The 19571-nt window shown below is 37.6% G+C and overlaps 1 protein-coding gene across 8 annotated transcripts in view; it reads left to right on the forward strand.

The window, feature by feature from the left end:
- LOC309493628 (complement C3-like) overlaps nucleotides 1–19571 on the forward strand; it is a 528795-nt gene that overhangs the window by 304697 nt on the left and 204527 nt on the right. For all 8 annotated transcript variants that reach the window (XR_014204025.1, XM_082162768.1, XM_082162766.1 and 5 more), the window contains one exon: nucleotides 113–215. Coding sequence is in view for 7 of the 8 variants with exons in the window: in XM_082162768.1 (XP_082018894.1) it covers nucleotides 113–215 (103 nt within the window). In the remaining variant the exon portion in view is untranslated. The remainder of the gene's footprint in view (nucleotides 1–112; nucleotides 216–19571) is intronic.

A 19571-nucleotide genomic window follows, 5' to 3' on the forward strand; every position in this document is an offset into this window, starting at 1 on the left:
CAAAAACAGTACACATTCAATAGGGTCCCTTAAACATTTTAACTTGACATGATTATTTGATGTGTCCTTTTGCTCTAAAAGGCATGTTCTGTACTTTTTTCTGTTACAACAGGTGATGATGATGATGAATATTATATAAACTCTGAAGACATTGTGTCACGTACTCAGTTCCCTGAGAGTTGGCTTTGGGAAGAGATTGATCTATGTGAGAATTGGTGAGTAGGAGACTTTTAGACAAAAGCTGTGATTTAAGCCCCATTTACACCAATAGTGACTTGTAGCATATTATCTCATTCAGCGTGAGTTGTTGGTGACACAATTGCCACTTTTTCACCGTTGGGCTGAACAGTGGAATTTTGCGTAACCATTCTATTCTTTGCCGATCCGGGCCAGCTGGTACGGTTACGGTTTCATTTTCCACTGTGGGGCTGATAGCGGCCACTCTTTGGAATGTATTACCCTTGGTAATCGTTGTCGTTGCCTTGGTAACGTGACAGTTTACCCACCATGAGCTCCCAGGATACTCATGATCTGGCCACAATCTGAGGTCACTCACTGTGTGCTCATACTATGTCCACAATGATCTGTATGCCAGATCTCATATCTGTATAACCTCCGTATAACCCCCCCCCCCCCCCCTCCCGTGGCTAATTTGTGTGCGTGAGTCTGATGGTAAACAACCATTAGTAGAGAACACAGTGCCGGCCCGCACCTTTTGGGGGCCCTAAGCAGAATTTGATTTGGGGGCCGCCTCCCAACACGCGGAGTCACCTGTGCTTGACGATTATTGACACAAATGTCACGCTATAATGTTAAATTATAAATTAATACAATGAGGTTATGTATTAATACAAAATAAATACTTAATAAAAAATAGATACTTAAATAAAAAAAGTTTTAACTTTTTTTACTCTTTTACTCTTTGAAACTTCTGAAAACAAACTGACACAAAACATTAAATACATTATTTGCAAAATATCCTCCAACGTTTTGCAACACTTTGCAGTTTGAATGATGTACAATTCGTAGTACAATTCGTACCATTCACAGTAAGCATCGCTCCACTGTGATGTTTCCAAGACATTTTTGCGCAAGTGAAGAGGATGATTTTTTCCGTCGATATTGGAACGTGAGTGAAGTACAAATAAGAATATAATAAAGAATAGTTTAGCATCCAAATACATGCTCGCGAGGTGTCTAGTTTATGTGCATGACTCAAACACTGGCAGACACAGCAGCGGATGTAGGCAGGTATATTGATTATGAAATCAGAATGTTCTTGTCTTGAATTATTCATTCATTCATTCATTCATTCATTCATTCATTCATTCATTCATTCATCTATGTCACTTGTTTAAGTTAGTTAATATGTAAAAAAAAATAAAAAAAAAGTTTTTGTTTCACTGTAAAACATTGTCCCGCAAATTAATGGTAAAATACTATTTTTATTTACTATCTCTCTACTAATGGTTGTTTACCATCAGACTCATGTTGCTATAGCAATACTGTTCCCAGATAGCAACATTGTTTCGGCCCAGATCCAGGCCACATCTGGCACTTGTGCAGCGTGGAATTGGGCGGACCGCTCCTGTTTGCCAGATCTGGGCCACAAGCAGGCCATAGCAATGCCACATGTCAGCCAAGAGAACTGGACCTTATCTGAGCCACAAAGTCTGTGTATATTAAATATGAAGTCATCTCAGCCTTAAAGGGATACTCCACCGTTTTTTCATATTAAACTATGTTATTCCCTTAACTAAGACGAGTTGATACATACCTCTCTCGTCTCAGTGCGTGCACTAAATCGCTCTGTCTTGCGGCGAAACTTTGTTAGCACTTAGCTTAGCCCAGTTCATTCAATATGGGCCAAGCAGAGAAGCTACCAAACACCTCCACGTTTTCCCTATTTAAATACAGTTACTCGCGTAGTGTAACTCGACCTTGGACGGTGTAAAATGGATAACTATATTGTATGGCGGAATACCATAGCAAGTGCTTGTAAGCACTTCGACTTGGCGCAGTAATATCTTCACTAGAGGGAGCGGGGGCCGGTGAGAGGATTTTTCACGAGTGAAGATATTACTGCGCCAAGTCGAAGTGCTTACAAGCACTTGCTATGGTATTCCGCCATACAATATAGTTATCCATTTTACACGCTTAGAAAAGCGCAACGTTTTGTTTTGTGTCACAGTCCTAGGTCGAGTTACACTACGCGAGTAACTGTATTTAAATAGGGAAAATGTGGAGGTGTTTGGTAGCTTCTCTGCTTGGCCCATATTGAATGAACTGGGCTAAGCTAAGTGCTAACAAAGTTTCGCCGCAAGACAGAGCGATTTAGTGCACGCACTGAGATGAGAGAGGTATGTATCAACTCGTCTTAGTTAAGGGAATAACATAGTTTAATATGAAAAATCGGTGGAGTATCCCTTTAATAAGCCTGTTAACAAGCAGAATCACTGAAGGAAAGAAGAGAACAGAAAAAGAGACGAGCAGAAACACAAGAACTACAACTGACTTCAGACACAGTCTAAGATGAAATCAACTGAAGAGAAAAGAAGACATTAAATGTGTGAAGATCTCAGCAGAGGAGGATTAAACAACTCCACAAACAGCATTACCAGCTTCACTTATTACTAACCAGACTGACTTTATTTCTGTCACACGTCTAGTCAACAGAACGTGTTAAAGGGACCATCAAAATAAAGTGAAACCAAAGTTTTTATTAAGAATTAACAGGTGTTTAACTCTAATGTGTTTCATTTGAAGTCACCATAACAGTGATTAGTGTTTCCATTAGTTGGGCTCTTAACTCTTATTCAATTCAAACTCAAAGAACTTTATTTATCTATTAGGAACTTCATTCGTGTTAAGCATCAATGTGTGTACAGTTCCACAAACACAACACAATATAACACACACACACACACACACACACACACACACACACACACACACACACACACACACACACACACACACACAGTTAAATTAAAATAATAATTAATAACTAAAGCTTGAAAAATACAATAAATACATGATAAATAAGCAGTAAACATTAAAAAGGTTTGCGTTAAAAATAGATAAATAAAGATAAATAATCACCAAGTCTGCACACACGGGCATACACATTGGTGGTTAAATTTATCAACCATTAATTTTTCTAATAGATGTGGGCACAAAACTTGTCATAGCTCTCTTGGTCCTAAATATGAGTGATCTGTATCTCTGGCCTGAAGGTAGAAGACTATAGTGGCTGTGCAGTGTGTGAGTGGTGTCTGAAGCTATTTGTGTTCCTTTTATTTTTGTCCTCCTGTTATAAATACTGGTGAGTGATTCCTGTACCTGTCCGATTATTTTACTGCTTAATGTTATGATTTTGTTCAGTGTGTTGCGATGGATGTTGGATAGTTATCCAAACCAGGCTGATATATTGAAAGTTATTACAGACTCAATGAAGCATTTGTAGAAAGCTATCAGAACTGACTGGTGAACCTGCACAGCAAAAACTCCAGTGTTAAATTAACACTCCTGGGAGTACATATGAGACCACACTTGTAGAGTGTAAAGTGTTAAAATATGAGTGTTAAATTAACACTCAAGAGTGTTAAAGTTAATGAGATAATTAAGTGATTAATTTAGTGATGATTGATCATTATTGAAGACACCTGATGTTAACAAGCAGAATCACTGAAGGAGAAAATCACAAATTGTAAGCCACCGTTATGGCGATGATTGTTTGCTTTAGTTGGGCTCTTGACCCTTATATTATTAACTTTAGATTTTGTTTGGCTGTTGTATCTGAGTTATAACTGCCAGATGAACAAAGAAAAAAAGGGATCTGATGGTGTTGGTTATATTATAACAATCATCATTTGAACTTGATCACTGAACTCATATTTCTGACTTAGATTTATGTTGTTGGTTACAGCATAACTGTGATTCTGCATAAATATCCAGAATTTTAGATATAATACAAAGGATTTCTTAAAAGTTGTTTTGAAAAAAAATAATCTTTCTTTTAGGCACACACAGACGTCAAGATTCAGTCTATGCATCTCAACAATGGTGACGAGCAGAATATTCAATTAGGAAAAGTAAATTACATAGACAATTCAGATCATAATTTATTCATACCGCAATGCATGATGGGAGCCATTAATGAGTTGTGATTGGTGGCAGCCATTGCAACATGCTTTATTATTGTCACCATTGTTGAGATTCACAGGCTGGTCATTGATGTCTGTGTTTCTAAATAAATTAATTCATTTGAAAGTCTTTTGATCAGAACAATGTTTATTAAATATTTTGGATTACATGAAAAATACTGAAAATCATATGCTGTAGAATCACAGAGCTGCTGTAATTAACAAATCCAAACTATCTCAATAAGTTTAGTTTTTCAGATCACAACATGATTATGTCAAAACATAACCACCACCATCAGATCACATTTTTTCTTTGTTCATCTGACTGTTATAAATCAATAACAGCAGAAAAGCAAAATTTAAAGTAAACATGTAAAGGTCAAGAGCCCAACTAAAGCAAACAATAATCACCATGACGGTGGCTTACAATTTAAGATTTTCTCCTTCAGTGATTCTGCTTGTTAACATCAGGTGTCTTCAATAATGATCAATCATCACTAAATGAATCACTTAATTATCTCATTAACTTTAACACTCTTGAGTGTTAATTTAACACTCATATTTTAACACTTTACACTCTACAAGTGTGGTCTCATATGTACTCCCAGGAGTGTTAATTTAACACTGGAGTTTTTGCTGTGTGGAGTCTACGGAGCTTCCTCAAAAAAAAAGAGGCGCTGCTGAACTAAACTTTCACTGTTTAGTTGGAAGGTAAGTTTGTGATCAAGTATTGTCCCAAGGTATCTATATGATTCAACCCTTTCTATTGGCTGGTTGTTGACTAACAAAGTGGGGATGATGGAAACATCCTTTCGAAAGTCAACAACCAGTTCCTTTGTTTTAGAGGCATTGAGGTCAAGACAGCTCTGCTTGCACCACTCCGCAAAAATGTCCATCTCAGTCTGTAACTCTCGTAGTGAATTAGTGGTGTCCATGATCACAGTGTCGTCGGAATATTTAGTATATATTATACCTGGGTTATTGCTCCTACACAGCAAAATCCCCAGTGTTAAATTAACACTCCTCAGTGTTCATATGTGTCCACACTACAGAGTGTTAAAATGAACACTGAAGCAGTGTTGAAGTTAATGAGATAATTAAGTTAACACTGAAGCAGTGTTGAAGTTAATGAGATAATTAAATGATTAATTAAGTGATCAACAACATAAAAAAGAGAAACACAAGAACTACAACTGACTTCGAGTCATTACACATTGTTGCACTTATTATTACCAGTTTGACTTTATTTCTGTCATACATCGACAAAAGTTCTTGAGATTCAACAGAAGTTTAGACGGTAATGTTTTATGGAATTTTTCGTTTCACCATTTTTTCGTCACCATTATGGTGGTCAGTGTTTGCTTTAGTTGGGGTCTTGACCCTTTTCATTTTTTAATTTTAGTTTTTCTCTGTCTGTTCCAACATTGTGTTTGTAAAGCACATTTGTTACTGCAAGAGAAAACATGACCTGCTCACAACATGTTTTGATGATAATGACATTATCATCATGTAGTGTCATGATTCACTGATGTCATTCAGAGTCTAAATTGTGTACTATATGCTTGTTTCACTTTGTAGCTCTGAGATGCTACATTTTGAGATCCAACAGCAATATGAACAATTTTGAAAATACTTTATGTACAGAAGTTATTGCGTTTAAACACACAGATATCAAGAATCAGCATATTAATCTCAACAATGGTGACAATAAACAAATTAGTGACAAACACATCAACTCTGAACATCACAAAACAAGCTACTAAAGTCATAACAAAACAATAGCAAAATAAAAGCAAACAGAAAAAAACAATGAAAATTACTGGACAATTCAGCTGCATAATTTATTCATGCTGCAATGCATGATGGGAGCCATGGATGCGTTCTGATTGGTGGCTCCCATCATGCACTGCAACATGAAGCGTTTGTGTGATTGTCACCATTGTTGAGATTCATATGTAGATTCTTGATGTCTGTGTGTGATTTCAAAACTCTCAGATCATTTAAACATAACTGGAAGTAACTACTATAGTGAAAAATGAATAAAGCATTTAAATAATCAGTTTATAATGCTGGGTGAGATTAGAGAATAAGGTCACTACTAATTTCATCATCGAAACATAACCAGGGCTGCATTTCCAAAAGCATCTTAAGCCTAACTTGATCACAGACCAACTGTACCAAATGGTCTGTACGATCAAATTCGACTTGCGACGCTTTCGGGAAACACAGCCAAATTCATAGTTTCTCTTGCCACAACAAATGTGCTTTATAAACACAGAGTTGGAGCAACCAGAGAAATACTAATGTTAAAAAGGAAAGGGTCAAGAGCCCAACTAAAGCAAACACTAATCACCATAATGGTGACCTGAAACGAAACATTCCATAAAATATTACTGCCTAAACTTCTGTTGAATCTCAAGAACTTTTGTAGATGTAGGACAGAAATAAAGTCAAACTAGTAATAATAAGCGCAATAATGTGTAATGACTCGAAGTCAGTTGGTGTTTCTCTTTGTTCTGTTCTTGTTGTTTCTCGTTCCTACAATGATTCTGCTTGTTATCATCAGGTGTCACCACTAATGGTCAATCATCACTTAATTAATCACTTAATTATCTCATTAACGTCAACACTGCTTCAGTGTTAACTTAATTATCTCATTAACTTCAACACTGCTTCAGTGTTAATTTTAACACTCTGTAGTGTGGACACATATGAACACTGAGGAGTGTTAATTTAACACTGGGGATTTTGCTGTGTACAGTCATTAGTGTATAGTGTATACAGAACCGGTGAGATTACAGAGCCTTTTGGGGCTCCAGTGGATACTATCCTAGACGAACTGAGGTGACCGTTGACTCGGACCCTCTGGTGTCTATCTGTCAGAAAAGACAGGATCCATAGAATAAGGTGCAGGTTCACGTCCATTTGGAGCAATTTTTGTCCCATCAGGTGAGGTTGCACTGTATTAAAAGCACTCGAGAAATCCACAAAGACCAGTCTAATGAATGACCTGGGCTTTTCATGATGGGAATAAGTGCCATGTAGCAGTGTTAATATGGCATCATCCACACCTCTGTGCCGTTTGTATGCAAACTGAAGGGGGTCAACATGCAAACTGACCTCCTCCTGAAGCTGGGAAAGAATAAGCCTTTCATCACCAGAGATGTTAATGCCACAGGCCGGTAATCATTGTTGCAAGTGGGCTTGCTCTTTTTGGCTATTGGGCAGATGACTGAAGATTTCCAGGTTGATGGAATTGAATGTTCTGAGAGAGAGCGGTTAAACAGATAACAGAAAACACCTGCCAGCTGGCTGCAACAGGCCTTTAGCAACCGACCATAGATCTGATCAGGTCCTGGTGCTTTGTTAGGTTTCATCTTCTTCAACATGAGTTCCACTTCCTCCTGCCGCAACTCCAGATTTGCTTGGGCAGATATCATAGGAGTGAGCTCATCTATTAGCTCCTTCCTCTCTTGTAAATAATCAAACTGGTCGAACCTGGAGTAGAATTGGTTAAGGTCCTCTGCCATGTTGACAGAGTCTCTTGTCCCGGATAATGCTGAGTTGTTATATGGGGAGGCCAGCCAGTGTTTTAACGCCTCGCCAGGCATCCCTAGCTTTGCCTTCCCGAAAGAGTTTCTCAACTCTCTCCTTATATCCTTTCTTTGCTGATTTTATTTCCTTGTTCAGTCTATTTTGGATGAGTTTGGACTCAATTCTGTTTCCTGAGTTGAATGCTATTTTCTTTTCATTAAGAGTGGTTTTCAGTGCTTTTGTAATCCAGGGTTTATTGTTGGAAAATACCTTCACAGTTTTTTGCGGGACAATCATATCCTCACAGAAGGTGATATAGTGGGTAACCACTTCAGTGGCTTCCTTAACCCTCTGGGGACCAAGCTGTTTTTGGGGCCCTTGAGATGTTCTGACATGCTCTGACATTTGTGCTTTTTTCAGTTATTTATAAACATGTTAATGGCAAAGGTGTAAATTCACTCTATATAGCACAAACAGGCCTACCATAATATGCGAGCAACATGTTTGTAGATGTTTGTATTTTTAAGAGAATAATGTTTATGCGTGGTTATTTAAAAAAATAAAAATGAAAGTTGCTGAAATAAGACCACAAAACTCATACAAAATATGTGCCCACAAGACTTTTGACTAATGGATGTTGTCCCTTTCAGTTCTAGCTTCAAAATTATGTGAAAATAGTCTTGCTTTATCGTTCACAAAAAAAAATACATTGATTTAAATGGTGTAAAACAGGTTTTGCTTGGAAAGCCAATATGCGAGGGGGAGGAGTAGTTTACACCTTAGTCCCACCCACTCTGCATAATGACTCTGCATAATTAGCCATTCATTCAGGTGTGACACTGACTGAGCCACAATACAAGGACAAAATATATATTTTGAAGAAGACTTATATTGACCATTTAAGATTTTGCTTACATCTATCTTGTAAATATGTTTTGCTATTTTATTAAAAAGGTTACAATTACAACAATAATTACAATTTCAGCAATATTTCTGCAAAAAAGTACTCTTTCTTTGTAAAAAAAAAAAAAAAAAGATTATAGGCCTACATTTTATCATATGTATTCATTAGTTTGAATATAGCCAACATTGGAACATCTTAGTCTATGACTTTATTTTTGACAAAATAGTATTTTATATATATATGAGCAGAAAAGCTTATTTGATGTGACAGTATTCTACAGTAAAAACTGTACCCAAATCTAGTCAACAAAATGTTGTCTTTCATACTTCGCCTGACTGTAACGCAGTAACTGTAACTGTAAAAGCAGTTTATTCTTTCACACACAGACGCGCGATTCATATTTAGGCTAAACACTCTTTACAAATAGACGCGCGATTCATATTATAGAAACGCGATTCATCTTTTTGTTTACATAAGCCTACAACGTTATTCCATAACGTTATTCCACATTAACACTTGAGAAAGGATAACTTAGCCTACCTCACTCCTCAGCGGGATCTGCTCCTCATATCAGCACGGAAAATTTTCTCCATAAGGTAGGCTATATTATGCCTCTTTGTTTACAGCTGATGTGGGGGCGTTTCACAGACTGAAATGGTTCTCAGAATTTGCGTTTGAATAGCACGCGCTCTGCGTGGTCAAATTACTTTTGAATGGCTCGTAATGAGCTCGACTGGAGTCGCTCTCTTTTTATACAGATTACAGAAGCTGATAATATTTGTTTTTTATATAAATTACTTCATTTAAAAGCTGCGATCTCAAGCTTTATGCCCGTGGGTCTGTTTGCCTGTTTGACTGAATTTTCGCGGAGTTATAGATAATTTTCGAACGCGTTTCAAATGGGAGTTTACTGACAGAGAGAAGGCAGAAATAGCATCATGTTAGTTTTTCTTTATTTGTCAAAAAGCAAAACACTTTATTTGTATTGTGAGTATACAGAAAAAAAATAGAAACTGAACAGGATCGATTGATGTATTACACGAAAATGAAAGATCAAAATTAACAGAGCATTTTGTGTTTATTTTTCATTGCTAAAAAAAAAAACGAGCAAAACGCGCAGGCGCGTTTTTGGTCCCCAGAGGGTTAAGGCTGCTCCCCTGAGTCAACACCTCCCAATCTGTGCTGTCAAAGGAGCCCTGTAGAGACTCAACCGCATTATCATCCCACCTTTTCACCAGCTTCTTGGTCACACCCTCTCTCTGTAGTTTTGTACGGTAAGCAGGGATCAGATGGACCACATTATGATCTGCAGTGCTAAGAGGTGTTTTTTTGTATGCATTCTTTACATTCCCATAACAGAGGTCAATTATTTTGTCACCTCTGGTGGCGCATGTCACATATTGTTGGTAGGTTGGAAGTGTCTTGTTTAGCCTGCAGCCATTAAAATCCCCTAAAATGAGAACGGGGGAATCTGGGGATGTACATTCAATCTGATGGACACGCGCCGCTATGGCCTCTGCCGCACGTGTGACGTTGCCAGGGGGGGGATGTAAACAAGTACTAGAGCCAGCTGACCAAACTCCCGGGGGAGATATTTGGGTCTGAATGACACAGCAAGCAGCTCTAGATCAGGTGTACAGCAGGAGTCTTTAACATCAGCAGTTCTGCTCCAGTCTTTATTAAAATACACGCACAACCCACCCCCGTGTTTTTTCATGCTACTCACAGTGTCCCGGTCCAGTCTGAGCGGAGAGCCGAATCCGTCCAGAGAGAGCTCGGAGTCCACGATCGTTTTATCCAGCCAGGTTTCCGTGAGGCAGACCAGACTAGCCTCCTTATAAGCCCACTGGCATAATATGTTTGCCTGTAGTTCATCCAGTTTGTTACGTAGGGAGCGAACATTGGCGAGTATAATGGAAGGTAGCGGCGGACTCTTCTGTGTGCCGGTGAGCCTTTTCAGCCTCTGCTTCACTCCACCTCTCCTTCCCCACTTCCTCATCTGAGATTTCCGTCGGTAGTCACGGCCCAGCTTGCGTTGTTTCGGTATCAACTCTCCCCAGTTGTCCAAGTCCCGGTTATACCGCAGAATTTCGCCCCCTTGACTCCCAGATAATGCCATTAACAGTTCGAATGCCCAGAGAAGCAGTAACACCAGCTCTCACTTCCTCATCATGAAAAGTGTACTTTACAAGCTTTGATTTAATCTCACTATAATAATGTCCAGAAGGGCAGACATTCATAGAAACCGTGATATTACTAATTTAAACACTTGCACTCGGGAACACACCTAAATAACTAGACAAACTTAGCACGCAACAAGACGCTCTCCACCTGTCGCCATTACAGTGCCACCCCAATTCAGTAAACAGTTAAAATTATTATATATTTTATCTTTTGTTGGCCGCTGTGACAGTGTGTTTGTCAAACACATTTGCAGCAGCAAAGAAAGCTAAAGTGAAATGAGATCAGGTGATGATGGTTACCTGTTGATGGATTTATAATCATCATGAAATAGACTGATTCACTGATGTCTTTTGAATCTAACAATTGTGTTGTACGGTACCATTAATATTTTCACATCACAAACCCTGTGTTCAAAATTGTTCATGTTGCTGTTGGATCTCAAACTGTCAGATCTCAGGACTTCAAAACGAGACATCAAGCATATAGTAAAAGATTTACATTTGAATGACATAAGTGAATCAGGTCACTACATGATGATAATGTCATCATCAAAACATATAGTGAGCAGATCATGTTTTCTCTTGCAGTAACACATGTCCTTTATCAACAAAATGTTGGAACAGTCAGAGAAAAACTATTGTCAAAAAATTAAAAGGGTCAAGAACCCAACTAAAGCAAACACTGATCACCATAATGACGACCATAATGAAACAAACAATTCCAGAAAACATTACTGTATAAACTTCTGTTGAATCTCAAGTAGATGTATGACAGAAATAAAGTCAAACTGGTAATATTAAGTGCAAAAATGTGTAATGGCACAAAGTCAGTTATAGTTCTTGTTTATCCTTTTTCTGTTCTTCTTGTTTCTCTTTCCTTCAATGATTCTGCTTATTAACATTAGGTGTCACCACTAATGGCCATTCATCACTTAATTAATCACTTAATTATCTCATTAACTTCAGCACTGCTTCAGTGTTAATTTTAACACTCTGTAGTGTGGACTGTATACTTGGGAGTGTTAATTTAACACTGGGGATTTTGCTGTGTATTGTGAGACCATGTCAGGGGAGGCTTTGGATAAGTTTTAGACAAGGCTGATAAGATTCTTATCAAATATTTTATTGCCCTGTAAACACCCATTTGCAGTCTTTGACTAATGTCTGGCGAGGAGAACTGGTCCATTCATGCTCTATTGATGTAAATCGATGAACATTTCACACCTCTGCCTGTATGAGACTTAATCTTCATTATTCTTTTATCCTTATTCTTTTGTTTGAATTCAGCCATTATAGCTTTTATTATGCTTGGCCATCTAAACCTCTGTGATCCCACTACACATGAATAATCCACCTATTATATTAAGTATTGTTAGAAAAAGGCTTGTATTAGAGACTTGTAGCCTCAAGCTACATGACACAATTTAATTTATTAATATTACACTTTTACTTAAAGCTCACTTTAAAACACCATCGAGTATTTGTATCATATTCCGGTTGCGGTTTAAAATGGTTTCAAGTAGGGGTGTGCCGGTTTCAGAATTGGTGATGCCGGTTATGACGTGAGTCAAATATGACGGTTCGTAACATAACCGTCGGCTGAGGGGTAGGGCTGTGCGATATATATCGTGAGATTGTTATGCGCATCTCGTCAGTAAAGCCGGTTCCTTGATTAGTAGTAAATCACCATCACCTGCTTTCAGATGGAGCGGCATTTAGGGCTGAGGAGATAATTAAGTTATTAATTTAGTGATGATTGAGCATTATTGAAGACACCTGATGTTAACAAGCAGAATCACTGAAGAAGAAAATCACAAATTGTAAGTTACCATTAAGGTGATGGGTGTTTGCTTTAGTTGGGCTCTAGACCATTATATCTTTACTCTAATATTTACTGTTGTTTGTTTGCTGTTATTAATTTATAACAGTTAAATGAACAAAGAAAAATGTTATGTTATAGAGTTGGTTATGTTTTGACATAATCATGCTGTGATCTGAAAAAGGAAACTTTTTGAAATAGTTTGGTTTAACTTGTTAGCAGCAGTTTAATGATTCTTCAGCCTATGATTATCAGTATTTTACTTATAATTTAAAATATTTAATAAACATTGTTCTGATCAAAAGACATTTAAATAAATTCATTTAAAACACAGACATCAATAATCAGCCTGTGAATCTCAACAATGGTGACAATAATAAAGCATGTTGCAGTGGCTGCCACCAATCACAACTCATTAATGGCTCCCATCATGCATTGCGGTATGAATAAATTATGATCTGAATTGTCTATGTAATTTACTTTTCCTAATTGAATATTCTGCTCCTCACCATTGTTGAGATGCATAGACTGAATCTCGACATCTGTGTGTGCCTAAAAGAATGATTTTTTTTTTTTTTTAAGCAACTTTTAAGAAATCCTTTATATTATATCAAAAATTCTGGCCATTTATGCAGATTCATTAACCAACAACATAAATCGAAGTCAGAAAGAAGGATTTTAATGAGTTCAGTGATCAAGTTCAAATGATGATTGTCATAACATAACCAACACCATTAGATCACTTTTTTCTTTGTTCAACTGGTGATTATAATTCAGAAACAACAGACAAACAAAATCTAAAGTTAATAATATATGGGTCAAGAGTCCAACTAAAGCAACCATTGATCGTCATAATGGTAACTTACAATTTGAGATTTTCTCCTTCAGTGATTCTGCTTGTTAACATCAGGTGTCTTCAATAATGTTCAATCATCACTAAATTAATCACTTAATTATCTCATTAACTTCAACACTCTTGAGTGTGGACTCATACACTCCCAGGAGTGTTAATTTAACACTGGAGTTTTTGCTGTGTACAAAGAGCCGTAGTTAACTGACAAGCTGAGCCATATCGCATTAATTATCGCTGGCGATACGTCTGCGATATTAATGCGATATGGCTCAGCTTGTCAGTTAACTACGGCTCTTTGTAGTAAATGCCGCTCCATCTGAAAGCAGGTGATGGCGATTTACTACTAATCAAGGAACCGGCTTTACTGACGAGATGCGCATAACAATCTCACGATATATATCGCACAGCCCTACTGAGGGGTGTTTGGGGCGTTGTGACGTTCGTCTGTTATGGGACAACTTAGTTTGGATAAACGAGCAGAAACTGATTAGCTACTTGATCGCCTATTAAACAAATAAAATTAATATCTCATCATCCGCACCAACGTTTTTTTTTTTTCAAAGCTTCACCCGCCCGCCATCCGCTGATTGTTTTGCGGTCTATGGACGATGCAATTCTCTGCTGATGCGAGCCGCAAGAAAGCCCTTGTCTGTTCTAGAAAGGATGCAGCAAAGATATTTAATGCTAATGTATGAGGCATAGGCCTCCGCTGAGTTTCATTCCAAGATGGCGCCGTGTGTGGCATGCCGCTTGCCTCTGCTGAGGCTTGTGTTGATTATTTTTCTTATATTATTAATTACGCAAAATGTGTCACCGCTGCTGGTGTATGATCACCTGACTCTCTTAACTATTGGAAATTCGGATTATATTTCTTCTGTTTACGGTTCTGACGAACATGCAAAGACCTTACCGCCCTTTCTTGAATCTATACCGGCTTTTCTACAGCGTCAACCCGGCTTTCCACCTCGAAACAGTAAAAATAAAAATCGTCGTAGGGGACGAGGAAAGAGAGGTACGTGTCAGTTCGTGTCAGGTTTCGAGCCTACCTGGATTCAATCTCTGCTTGCGATCAGGATCATTCCTGGGGATGGCTTCCAGCGGAGTTTGCCGGCTACAAGGGACGGAAATCGCTGGCATATCGTTACCGGTGGCTTCAGCCTACTATGGATACTATGGATCTGTCTGACTCTGGATGCCTATTCCCTCGCTGCCGGTCGGTGAGACTTTTTGAACGTGGTTGTGTGCTCGGGAATCTCCGCCCGCTTAGCCGGGCAACACAAAATACTGAACCGTGTCTGATTCGTATGGCTCTGGTCAACACCAGATCGGTCACGAATAAGACTTTTATTCTTAATGACTACTTCACAACAAATGATCTTGACTTTTTTATGCTGACCGAAACTTGGCTGAAACCTGGGGAGAGTAGTACTTTCACGGAGCTCCTCCTACCCGGTTGCTCTTTTTTTAATACCCCGCGAGTTTCAGGTCGAGGTGGTGGTTTGGTTTCTCTTTTTAAAGATGTGTATAGATGTAGATTATTACCTGCTTACTGTTACGCCAGTTTTGAGGTACAGTCACTAGTGGTTGACCTAAATTCACCTGTTTTATTTGCTGTTATTTATCGTCCACCAAAACCTAACAAAGATTTTATTTGTGAGTTTTCTGAGTTTTTAGCTGATGTTGTTTCAAAATTTGATAAACTTCTGATCTGTGGGGACTTCAACATTCACGTTTGCTGCCCTTTAAATTCTTTTGCTAATGATTTTAAAAATCTGTTAAACTCTTTTGGCCTCAATCAGTGTGTAGATGGGCAAACACATAATCTTGGCCATACACAGTAAAATCCCCAGTGTTAAATTAACACTGCTCAGAGCACATATGGTCCCACTCTACATGGTGTTAAAGTAACACTGAAGCAGTGTTAAAGTTAATGAGACAATTAAGTGATTAATTGAGTGATGATTGGATATTATTGAAGACACCTGATGTTAACAAGCAGAATCACTGAAGGAGAAAATCTCAAATTGTAAGCCACCGTTATGGTGATGGGTGTTTGCTTTAGTTGGGCTCTTGACCCTTAAATTATTAACTTTAATTTTTGTTTGATTGCTGTATCTGACTTACAACTGCCAGATGAAGAAAAAAAGAAAAAAAGTGATCTGATGGTGTTGGTTATATTATGACAATCATCATTTTAACTTTATGTTTTTGATTTATGTTGTTGGTTACAGCACAACTGTGATTCTGCATAAATATCCAGAATTTTAGATATAATATAAAGGATTTCTTAAAAGTAAAAAAAAAAAAAAACTTTTCTTATAGGCACACACAGACATAAAGATTCAGTCTATGCATCTCAACAATGGTGACAATTGGGAAAAGTAAATTACATAGACAATTCAGATCATAATTTGTTCATACCACAATGCATGATGGGAGCCATTAATGAGTTGTGATTGGTGGCAGCCACTGCAACATTTTTTATTATTGTCACCATTGTTGGGATTCACAGGCTGATTATTGATGTCTGTATTTCTAAATTAATACATTTGAAAGTGTTTTGATCAGAACAATGTTTATTAAATATATTGGATTATAAGAAAAAATGCTGATAATCATATACTGTAGAATCAAAAAGCTGCTGCTAACAAGTTTCATTTTCGGATCACAGCATGATTATTAGTGATGGGCGATACTGCAAATTTCGGTATCGATACGATACCAAGTAAATACAGGGCCAGTATCGCCGATATCGATACCGATACTTTTTCATTTTAAAAGCATGCACTTGAACTTGTATGCACTTTCCTGTGCTAGAGCAGTGTGTCATGATTTATGAGGTGAATGCATCATTAATATGCTAAATCTGAATACGTTTTCATGACTACTAGGCCTAAATATTTTGTGATTTGTGCTCTCAACTCGCCTGTAATTAGTCAGTGACTTTTACAAAACTACTCTAATTATAGTACTAGCCTACTAGCCTACTGTTCATAGGTTTGGGGTCTGTAAGATTTTTAATTCTCTTCTGCATTTATTTGATCAAAAATACAGTAAAAACTGTAATATTACAATTTAACATAGGCTATAGTGTTTTCTATGTCATAGTAAACTGTAATTTATTCATGTGATTAAAGCTGAATTTTCGGCATCATTACTCCAGTCATGATGATATTTCATTTTAATATGCTGATTTGATGAACAAAGTTGAAAGAACAGCATTTATATGAAGTAGATTTTTAAGTGTAAAACCCTTGACTGTCACTTTTGATCAATTTAATGCATCGATCCTTGTTGAATAAAAATAATCATTTCATTTAAAAAATCTTACTGACGTCAACATTTTGAACCGTTATGTACACTTTTGGTTTGTTTATTGCAAAATAACTCCTGATTGTTTCTCTGTCATCTAAGCAAGGCTTCGTTTCCCAAACGCACTGGGCCTGTGAACTCAGCGAAGCACCAGCATCGAACGCTCTCTGTGATTGATTGGTTTCGTCTTGTATCCAGATGACTAGGAGAAAAAGTTCTATCCTACACAATTATCCGCTAAACATTCGCTTATTTTTTCACTTAGAAGCTTATTTTACGCACTGAATTGTGTGCTAAATTAATAAAAAAATTCTGGTAAAAAAACACACATTTGGATCGATATTTTTATGTGAGGATCGATCCTTTTCGATACCACGTCAGTATCGAAGTATCGATACTTCAGGATCGATCCACCCATCCCTAATGATTATGTCAAAACATAACCAACACTATCCGATCACACTTTTTCTTTGTTCATTTGACTGTTATACATCAATAACAGCAGACAAACAAAGTCTGAAGTTAATAATATACAGTATGGGTCAAGAGCCCAACTAAAGCAAACACCCATCACCATAACGGTGGCTTACAATTTGAGATTTTCTCCTTCAGTGATTCTGCTTGTTAACATCAGGTGTCTTCAATAATGCTCAATCATCACTCAATTAATCACTTAATTGTCTCATTAACTTTAACACTGCTTCAGTGTTACTTTAACACCATGTAGAGTGGGACCATATGTGGGCAGTGTTAATTTAACACTGGGGAATTTACTGTGTACTTTGGATCTTATTATTTCTGTTGGTCTTTCAGTTTCAGTCACTGAAATATCTGAATCAGGCTTTTCGGATCATTTCCCTATCAAATTTGGGATTACTGTCCCACAACCTCCTAAATTTCTACCTATAGTTTCTAAGCGTCGCTATTTCACATCTTCCTCAGCTGGAGAGTTTGTTTCAATGTATTTGGGCTCTCAGTTTTATGCTAATAATGATATGGTTCTTCCATCTTCCTCAGATGACATGCTTTCTGCGTTTTATTCTACAACTACCAGAATCCTTGATTCTGTTGCCCCTTACCGGTTTAAGTCTTTTAAAGCTAAACCGGACCCTTGGTTAAACGATGACACAAGAGCCAAAAGGCAACATTGTAGACAAGCTGAAAGGAGCTGGAAGAAGGATAAATTGCAGGTTTCTTTGGGAATGTTAAGGGATAGTCTTGTTGAGTATCAAAGGGCAGTAAAGGTGGCAAAGATTGACTATCTCGCATCGGTCATAGAAAATAGCTGCCATAAACCTAAGGTCTTATTTAACACTATTAGCTCTGTTTTAAATCCATGTAATTTAGCTTTGACACAGGCTTCAACCAGTATGTGTGAGAAGTTTTTATCTTACTTTATTGATAAAGTAGCTTCAGTTAGGCAAAATGTCAGTATCGATCTTAATGTGGTTGTACCTGCTGATCCTTTGTACTCAGCTGTTTTAGGAGATTTTAAACCTATCTCATTGTTGTTGCTTTCTCAGGTAGTACAACTCATGAAATCTACAAATTGCATTTTAGATATTGTTCCCGCCTGGATGCTCAAAGAGGTTTTTAGTATTATTGGGCCGAGTTTACTTGCGTTCTTTAATTTTTGTCTTAGTTCAGGTTCTGTCCCGGATGCGTTCAAACATGCCGTGGCCAGACCCCTGATTAAAAAACCTAATCTCGATCATAATGTTTTGTCGAATTTTAGACCAGTCTCACATCTGTCTTTTATGTCGAAGGTATTAGAAAAACTTGTTTTTAATCAATTACAAGATTTTTTACAACAGAATTTTATTTTTGAGAAATTTCAATCTGGTTTTAGAACACGTCATAGCACTGAGTCTGCACTGTTAAGGGTTCAAAATGATCTAGCACTGTCTGTAGATTCAGGAAACCCTATGGTGTTAGTGCTTCTTGACTTAACGGCAGCTTTTGACACTGTGGACCATTCAATTCTTCTTGCACGTCTTGAGCACTGAGTAGGCATTCAAGGCTCTGCACTTAAATGGTTCACCTCCTATTTGACAAGTAGGAGTTTCTCTGTCAGCATAGGAGATTACTCATCATCATCTGCTCCCCTTTACTGTGGCGTGCCTCAAGGTTCAATTCTGGGCCCCACACTGTTTTCTTTATATATGTTGCCACTAGGGACTATAATAAATGAGCATAATTTTTCATTTCACTGCTATGCAGATGATCTGCAGATTTATCTCCCTATGAAATCAAATGACAGTACCGCTTTAAACCGCTTGCAAAATTGCATTAACCATATCAAGCAGTGGCTTTCTCAAAATGTCCTTACGTTAAATGATGACAAGACTGAATGTATTGTCTTCAATACAAAATTCGGATCAGTAAATTCGAATTTAAGTTTGGGAGCTTTGACTTCATGCGCCAAGCAATCTGTGAGAAATTTGGGCGTGACTTTTGACTGCAGCATGAAATTTGAAAAACAGATTAGCAATGTGGTAAAAACGGGTTTTTTCCAACTCCGTCTGTTGAGTAAAGTAAAGCCTTTTCTTAGCAGCTGCGATTTGGAAAAAGCGGTGCATGCCTTTATTAGTTCGAGGCTTGATTATTGCAATGCTCTTTATGTCAGTCTGAGTCAAACATCCCTTTCACGCCTGCAACTTGTACAAAATGCTGCTGCACGCTTTTTAACAAGTACACCTAGAAGAGCACATATTACTCCAGTCTTATTTACTCTGCACTGGCTTCCAGTGCGTTTTAGAATTGATTTTAAGATTTTATTGTTTGTTTTTAAAGCTCTGAATGGGTTAGCCCCCGAGTACTT

The sequence above is a fragment of the Leuciscus leuciscus genome (genome assembly GCF_965113295.1).
Source record: "Leuciscus leuciscus genome assembly, chromosome: 3".
Taxonomy (NCBI): domain Eukaryota; kingdom Metazoa; phylum Chordata; class Actinopteri; order Cypriniformes; family Leuciscidae; genus Leuciscus; species Leuciscus leuciscus.